This window comes from Lycorma delicatula, chromosome 10, assembly GCF_047948215.1.
Source record: "Lycorma delicatula isolate Av1 chromosome 10, ASM4794821v1, whole genome shotgun sequence".
Lineage (NCBI taxonomy): Eukaryota > Metazoa > Arthropoda > Insecta > Hemiptera > Fulgoridae > Lycorma > Lycorma delicatula.
The window spans coordinates 38,336,859-38,346,519 of NC_134464.1; the positions used below are offsets into that span (position 1 = coordinate 38,336,859).

Consider the following 9,661-nt stretch of genomic DNA (forward strand, 5'->3'; position numbering starts at 1 on the left):
CGCTTTTTTATTGGAGCCTGAGAGTGATAGGGCTGCAGCGCCACTATGGTGGGAGAACTGCGCAGTTATCTTTACTGTGGAAGTGATGCTTGTATTAGCGCGTAGGTATACTGTGTGCCAGCTCACATTGTTGCTAGCGTGTTCGTCCACTGATTTTAAATTAGGCATATATTTGCTAACAAAATATATCTAAATCTATATAAATTATGCGTAATAAAATATGATTTAACACAGTAACCAAGTATTTATTGAATCCAGCGGCAAATGCGTCGAATACTGAAAAGTGCATAGGGCACGTGTTTGCACATTATTTTTTTTGGTCCTCGTACTGAGGATATATGAAAATAAAATTTATTGTGGCATGCCTCAGTTACACACCATTCAGGTTATGTCTTACAAATCTTTAACAAACCAATTTATGGCTTAATTAAGGACTTTTATGGTTGCAATTGAAATGTAGCCTACAACTTATTTCTTCATCAAGTAATTTATTTAATTTTTATTTTTATTACTGTTAATTAAGAATGAACAGAGAAAAATTAATTAAACAGAAGATCAATTAAATTCTCTATAATAAGGATTGGTACTTTTATAGAAAAATATAATGTTTCTCAACTTAATATCTTCTACGAATCAAATTAAGAAACCTTCAAAAGTTGCAAGGCAAATATGATGCCATTCAAATACAATTTGAAATGTAAGATGGTGAGGATGTTTGTACAGATTGTATACAGGTTGAAGACGATTTATGCAGTTTTGAATGTAAACTACAATGTTTAATAGATAATGTTAAGCATTCGACCATTGACCATTTGCAGCAACTGAGCAAACACAACTACAACTGATTAATTTACCATTTTTCACAGATAATATTCTTGACTGGTAACATTATTATAGCTTATTTAGTGATTTAGTGCATAATAGAAATGATTTAAGTAATTTACAAAAACTTCATTACTTACATACCTCCTTGAAAGATGAAGCCTTAGCTATCATTAAAAATTTACCAATTACAAATGAAAATTATACAATTGCACTATATCTATTAAAATGGCATTTCGATAATAAATATTTGATTGCATCTCATAATTCAGAATGTATTTTAAAATTAAATTCCATAAAGGGAGAATCTTTGGATAATCATCCAATTTTATCAATGAAGTATCTTCTTATGCCAATGCTCTTAAAGTAATGAATAATCTAAATACATATGAACTTATTGTTGTCCAATTATTAACATAAAAGTTAGACTACAATACCTCCAGATTATGGAAAAAGAAACTTTCAACTCTTCCCCACTTTTAAGATTTCCCACTCTCAAAGATTTCATAGAACTCCTCGAATTCAGAAGATAGATGCTTGAAAATATCAGTGGAAATAAGTCAATCCATCAAGACATCTCAAGAATATTTCCAAGGGTCTTCGATGTAACAATGGAACTAAATCTTATATGAAATGTTTTAATATGAATGCTAATAAGCAGTATAAAGCAAGTAATTTTTGCTGTTACTCAAAATTTCATTATAAACAATGTCTAGTTTGTAATTCTAATCATAATTTACATTGTTCTAAGAAATTAAAAAATTTTTCTGTTTATGAACGGAAGGAATTTCTGGAACTTAATAATTTTTGTTTCAATTGTTTACTTAAAGGTCATTCAGTTGACAAATGTTATTCTAAACTTATATGTGAAATTTATTCTCTAAAACATAACACTCTTATTCATATAAATAATATTAATTCTAAGTCTAAGAATCATAATCACACATCATTTAAATTGCATTCGAATAAAAAGATAATCTTATCAACGGCATTGTGTATTACCAATGGTATACATGGTAATACTCATACATGTCAGGTTTTACTAGGCTCTGGCAGTCAAGCGAATTTTTGTACTTATGAATTCACACGAAGATTAGAACTCCCACTTATGAAAAGTGATATTCCTATCTTAGGAATAAATAATACACTTTCTCAATCTGAATATAGTGTTGAATTGACACGGATTCTTTATATATGAATATTTCATTCCAATTACAATGTGCAATTCTAACAGAAATAACAATAGCCTCCAGACAAGTACCTTTGATATTTTGCATTTTAATTGGCCTCGTAATCTGTTTCTTACAGATCCTGAATTTAATATAACAAGCAAAGTTGACATTCTTATTGGAACACAATTTTACTTGAATTTTATTTTACGTACAAAATTTAACTTTAAATATCCTGTTCTCCAAGAAACCAAATTGGGATATATTCTCAGTGGTTGTTTTCCTATTAACCCTAAGAGCAATAATACCATTACATCTTTTATTTCTCAAAAGGATTCTACAAGTCATTCGACTGCATTAGAGAACTTCTTTAAAACTGGGGAGATTAATACTGATATTCCATTTAATGAAAGTTCTGTTTGTGAAAAACAGAACTTTCTACTGAAAACAGTTTCTACTCAAAACAATCAAGGTAGATTTGTAGTGGGATTACTACATAAACCCAACAATATAAGGCTAGGCGATTCTTTCATAAATACAAAGAAACTATTTTTATTGGTTGGAAAGGCTAAACAATGATTCCAATCTTTAACGTAACTATTCCACTTTTATACAAGAATATTTGGACTTGGGTCATATTTCATTACTTAACTCTGATGATTTGTTAATAGAAAATCAAATAGATAAATATATGTTATTTACCCCATCATCCGGTATTTAAATCAACTAGTTGAACAACAAAATTTTGAGTGGTCGTCAACAGTTCATCTGAAACCACTAATGGTTTATCTCGTAAAGATATTCTACTAGTTGGACCTGTTGTCCAACAAGATTTATTTTCTATACTGTTAAGATTCCAAATTCATAATTATGTCGTTACCTTTGACATAAAAAAGATGTATTGACAGGTACTAGTTGTATTTCTTGTGATCTTAGAGATGGAAAGTATGGTCTTCATTCTGAAATTAAACCTGCTTATTCCTGCCTTTTATCCTTTTTTTAATGCTTATGATTAGAACACACATTACTCTTCATTCTATGCTTGTAATAAGTTATTAGTTATATTTAATAATGTAAACAAAGTAGGATTTGAATGCTATTACAGTATTTGTGAGCTGATTTTTTGGTTGGCTTGAGTAAAAATTCTTAGTATTTCTGCAAATTTTAGAAACAATTTCCCCTTTATGAAAAATTAAAATATTATTGAGTCATCAACTAAAAGTACTGAATTATTAATCTGAAGATTCTAATGAAACAAACAAATGTGGTATTTCACTGCATATTTAATGCAAAATAATATAACATCAGCCTTGAACATATAAAATGTATGCTACATCTAATATCAGAAAACATTAACTTCAGAACAAAAATTAAAAGAGAAAATATGCATTATAAATTGTGTGCTGTGTTAAAAATAGCTTGCATAACATGTTAACTTTTTTTTTAAAATCATTCAGGAAGGATTACTTATTTGCCCCAACAATTCATATCTTTAGAATAAGGGATTAAAGAATAAAAAATAAAAATATATCTTGATGAGATTACATTAGTTTTGATAGATTTCTTATCTGCCTAGTTAAGCTTTAGTTTTTTTAGCTGCAGTAAGTGCTGATACTCATTAAGGATACTTGAGTTTAACATTAGTACATGTTAAATATAAAACAGCCCTTAAAGTATGGCTAAAATCAGTCTTCAAATATCATTAACAAACATCATATTAAAAAACAAGGAGTCATGTTAGGTAAAAAAAAACATAAATCGGTATAGGATTACATGGATACTGCAGTTTTTTTTTTCATATGAGCAATCTGCATTTACTTGAGGAATACACTAGGAGACTGTACACTTACGCACTCGTAAATAAACCAAACTTTCTGTTTTTTCTTTCTGCAGAAAGAACAGAATAATGAATATTACATTATTTAAGCAACTTAATTAGCTTTTCATTTGTTTTTTAATTGTAAAATTAATTTTTTTGTATTATTCTTTATTTTAGCCAGTTACAGAGGGATACAGAAATAAGAGTGAAATGAATATAAGGAAAGGTGTAGATGGTAATATGAAAACAGTTGGAGGCTTTATTGGCGCACCTGGTATAGACATTGATAAAGTAGTTTGTGTACCACCAACTCATCTTATTAATACTTCTGAAAGGCATAAACAAATAGTAAAGGTAGTGTATATATATATATATATATATGTGTGTGTGTGTGTGTGTGTGTATAGATGTGCATATTTATACAAAAAGAATTTTATTTGTTATTTCTTTTATCTTCTTCCTTAAAATAGTTGTAAAATATTTGCTCTTTCCTTAACTTTCTTAATTATACATACAGGTTGCTATATTATAACATTAAAAATTGTTTCCTTCTGTTAATAGAGAAAGTTTAAATGTTTTTTACAAAAGGATATACTTTGGTTTCTTACGTTGCTACTAGTAAAGTTGCTTTCTCTGAGAATAGTGATACTCATAATGTAACCAGACCCTATGGTGAACTAAATCAAGGTGTCACTTACAGAGCAAAATACCACCTACATTTTGGTGAGCTCGGCTTGACTGATGTATTGTAGTGTTTCGAATAACACCTCCATATCTAGCATGGAATGTTTTGTAACATAACAATAATATTTAATTAAATATAATATATATTTATTATGCCACTACTGTCAACCGTACTAAATAACAGAAGTTTCTTTTATACTGATAAGAAAACAATTACTGTTGTTCCTAAATAATTATCTTATTTAAAAATAAATAAAATAAAATAATATTAAATAAAGATAATAAAAAAGTAAATAATAAATTAAATAATTTAAATATTATCTTATTTTTTCCTAGCATAACTTTTATCATCAAATACATACTTTACTATGTGCAGAACAGAACAGAAAGGAATTTATTTACTAGTGCGTAAGAGTCCCCTAGTATGTTCCCTCAAGTATATGCAGATCATTCCTATGGAAAAAAAACTGCAGTATCCAAGTAATCCTATATTGATTTTTTTTTTTACCCAACATGATTCCTTCTTGTTTTTTAAATACAAAAATTTAGGTAGAATGTATCTTTTATAAATTATAAATTAAAACATTTGCTTACGTTTTTATACTTGTATTTTTTATAGAACAAGAAAACAACAGTTGCATTGTTGATTAATTTTTTCATTTACTAAATAATACAAATTAATTCTATTTTAAATGATAAAAATTAACTTACATTTCACTACGAACCCAGTAGACAAGTTCCAGTAGTGTTTTTTATTTATAAATATTCAACTCAAGAATGATTGATAAAATTTTATTTTCACCTTAATGCTGTAAATTTTTTTTTAAACAATATCAATATTGAATGCATTGTTTCATTCTTTGAGTTAAAATTGTTATTTGCAAATACAAATATTTTCTTGCGTAAATTTCTGTCATTGAATATTATTGCGTACTTTTCCACCACCCACATACAACTACATTATCTGCAAGAGTGGTTTTTGAATGTTATCCAATTTAAACACCTCTATTATGTGGAAAATATTGGTAAAGTAACAAGGAGCAATCCTTTTTTAATATTGGGTCCATTAAAGGTTAAGAGTGGTGTTTCATGGATGTTGTGTTTGTATTGTTAGAGGTTATGTAGTTCATTGATTGTTCATTATACTTTAAATACTTGCTAGCAGAATCATTATGGGAAATGCAAGTAACAAAAAGTATATAACGTGCTCATATGTTTAAGTTATTCTTGTTAATCTGGTTTCTGTGGGATGTGAACAGTTTGTTGACAGAGCTGCAGTACAGGTGTCACTGCCAATCTTGATGCTTGCTGCCACAGCAGTGACAGCTGTAATTTGAATCATTTATTATCCTTTTAGCATAACTTTTGCTTCATTATCTAATAGCAAATGATCGTTTGTAAAATATATCATGGCATTTTTTGAAATTTGAATCGCCTCAATGTATAGGTAATATTTTGAATATATATATATATATATATATATATATATATATATATATATGTTATGTCAAATTTAATTGGCCCACTGAAAAATATTTAATTAATATCCTACCACTTTCTGTGAAAAAGTATGTTATTACACATTTTTCAAAATAGTAAATATGACAAGAATTACAGAAGTGCTTATGTGAAGCTGGGAATTGTACATTAGTAGGCCTACACATAAAATGATAGAACATACAAATCAAAATGTATTACCTTCATTGAGTGCTGGTGTTTCACTTTATTTGAACAGATATTCAAAAGTTAATGCAAGATAATGATTAAATACACTAAATAATGGAATCTGAAATTACAGCAGAAACTATTTATTTTTAAATGTTAGAATAAAATAAAACTTTTTTAATTAAAAAGGGTAAACGTCCACCTCTCAAGAAATATTTGAATTTATGAGGATATTATCATTAAAATCATCATTGCCACTTTTGTTATCTTGTAAAGAAATAATAAATGTTCCATAGTACCGTCAGTAATGAGTTGTCACATATATTCAGCTTCTTTTTCCTTAAATTTATCACAATACACCTTCCAATTTTTAAAAAAAAGGAATATTTGAGTTAGTCTCACCACACACTTGTCATCTAATTATCTAGTCCCATTGCAGGCATTTCACAGGGTATGTATTTTATTGGAGTAGGGAAAGAAGTCTCTGCCAGATTTTCAGCTAATTTTTGTAGTAACCGCTTTTCTCATTCTTTCGTCTTGGGATCGCAATACCCTACATTAAGCTGCTGTTCTTTCTTCAAAGTTTTTAATGTGAATGAGGTGTTTATCTTCTTTTCTGACTTCAGAAATCAATCACCTTCTTGTTTCATAAATTCATACAGATTATTTATTATTTCCTGGGCCTACCATTTTAGTTTTATGTTTTTTGTGGTAGATTTAAGTTCACTCATAATTATAAAACACTACAATTATAAAATGTGATTACTTTTCTCAATCAAAACTTGAATAAAAAGAAACAGAATTTCCACAAATGCTCTTACAGGATCAACAAGTACAGGATAACTACCTAATTAGATTATATTCATGCATTCAGTAATGTAGGCTTATGGGTATTTATTTTTACATTGGCCTGGTTGTATTTGAAAATTATGAGCACACAGCAAACAATATATTTGTTATTGTTTATATTGTGTCTTGACACAGTATAATATAAAAGGCGTATCATTTCCCAAATTATAATATTTGGCTTGTCCTTGTTTATTTTTATGATAAATAAAATCACAATAGATTATAAACTATATTTATAAATATCAGACTGTTTATAATGTCAGAATTATAATGTTAGTTTATCATTTAGCATTTGTCTACTGACATAATTATAATACTTGTTGAGAATAGGCCTACATTTTAAAATATACCATAATTTGTTTTTATGGCAAAATACTTAATCATTTATAAAGTATAAACCACAGAACTTGAAAATATTTAAAAGTATTCCTAATATCATCCAGTAACACAAAATAATAATTTGTATTTACAAGAAAGCAATTTGCTTTTGTGCGTGAAAACTAAACTGAATGTTTTCAGTTTGAGATAACAGGTAGCATACTAGTCATCATAGTCCAAGCTTCAAGATTTGTTGTGGCATCTATACTTAGTATGCGGCTGACTACATATACAACAGGAGCAGCAGTGAATCAGATGATTAATAATCTAAAAAAGTATTACATCATCACTTTATTTTATATGAAATGAAAATACGTTATTAACCATTATTTAAATATAATGTCTCAAAGTTAGTCACTATTGTTTTTCACAGATTCCAGTAGTGTTGTGTGTAGGTTACTCATCACATTTTGCAGCAAGGCCATGTGATTTGAACTACCTCTTCTCAGATCAGTTCTTTAATGTCCTGGAGACCTTAAAGTGATATTAAAGAATCCAAACTGGAATCTTGTTGATGGTGTTTGATAACTGTTTCATTTCAAGTACCCTGCAAAGGAAAAATCACTTTCAGACAGATCTGATTTTACAGATCACAGAATGTGAGATGATACTATTTGGAAAATTTTCTTTACAGCTCTCACAGAAGCCTTTAAAGTGTGGCTTGTAGCACCATTTGTATATACAGAGTGTCCCATATAAAACACAACCCATCAATCACTCATCCATGAAATTTCAAAAGTCAAGCTTACTCCCTTACTCGTTACTGAAATGGACTCGTCCAACATCTGAACATCGTGGCGACGCAGTAGAACACTACCGATAGTAACAACAATGCAATCATAACGTTCAGTGTATTGCTAGAGACAAGATGGTGTTTTCGCTAGATGAACGTGTTTTCATTGTTGAGTCGTACTTCAGTACGAAATCAGTGGTTGCCGTGAAAGATTTGTTTCACTATAAGTACCCAGATAAACCAGCTCCTAACAAAACATCAGTATTAAGGTTAGTTGCAAAATTTAGAGAGACTGGTTCTGTTAATAACAAGAAACACAAAAGATCTGCGTCAGTGTTGAATACAGATAGAGTCACTGAAATCATAGACCGATTACTTCCCTCGCTAAATAAATCGATCAGACGTTTGTCTGCTGAAATTAATTTTTCTAAATCAACTGTTCATCAGGCGACCAAACAATTACAATTACGACCTTATCGCATTCAAACGGTTCATCAACTTCTTGAGCCCGACAAAGAAAAATGGCTACAATATTGTCAATGGTTCCGTCGATTTCTGCGTGAGGGAATTAATGTTATTTTTTGTTGTTATTTTTCACAGATGAAGCATGGTTTCATTTGGATGGCTACGTAAACAGCCAAAACAGTAGAATTTGGAGCGCTGAAAATCCCCACATTTATCACGAAAAACAATTACACCCACAGAAGTTGGGCGTGTGGTGCGCGATATCGCGGAAGAAAATAATCGGTCCTATTTTTTTCGAGTACACCATTAATGCAGAATGATATCAGGATATTTTATTTCAATTCATTGCACTCTTGGAAGAGGAAGACAGACACTGCTGGCTACAACATGACTATGCGGCATCGCACTACGCAGGTTCAACTTCTGATTTTGTTGAGGAATTCTTTGGTAATCGTGTCATCGGTCGAGGCTTGTGGCTACCAAGATCTCCAGATTTGACTGCGGCGGATTTTTTTCTATGGGGTTACCTCAAAGAAAAAACCTACAGCAACAAACCAAGAATACTTGAATAATTGAAAGTCAATATTGAAAAAGCTGTATTAAATATCCAGCCACAAACTTTGAAAAAAGTTGCAAGAAATGCTGTAAAAATAATTGAAGCTTGTATTCAAGAAGATGGCGGCCACTTCCAACATTTACTCTAAATATAAGGTAATGGATGGTAATAATAAAAATTACATTTACACATGCCTTTTTATTATTTCAATACCTGCCAATATAAGGTTGGGTTGCATTTTATATGGGACACTCTGTATAATCTGAAACTTAATGCAGATGATACTGCAAATTTTCTTTAAAATTCCCCATATACTGCAATCAGAAATTCCTAATGATACTGTGAGCCACTGTGCTTACCTGATAGGACTTTGTTGCCTATCAGACTAATGAGACTAGTTTTTTTTAGCAGCCAATGTGGCAACACTGTAAAGTTACTTGTAAACACGTGTTTATATGAACAGCTGATTTATATTAGGTATTAATATAAATCAGCTTTTAGTCTATTGTTGCTTCGTGAGA

General features: G+C 29.8%; 1 protein-coding gene across 2 annotated transcripts in view; it reads left to right on the forward strand.

The window, feature by feature from the left end:
- Positions 1-9,661, forward strand: part of LOC142331722 (tRNA (uracil-5-)-methyltransferase homolog B-like) — a 34,732-nt gene that overhangs the window by 13,531 nt on the left and 11,540 nt on the right. For both annotated transcript variants that reach the window (XM_075377763.1, XM_075377762.1), the window contains exon 3: positions 3,988-4,164. In XM_075377763.1, the coding sequence (XP_075233878.1) occupies positions 3,988-4,164 (177 nt within the window). The remainder of the gene's footprint in view (positions 1-3,987; positions 4,165-9,661) is intronic.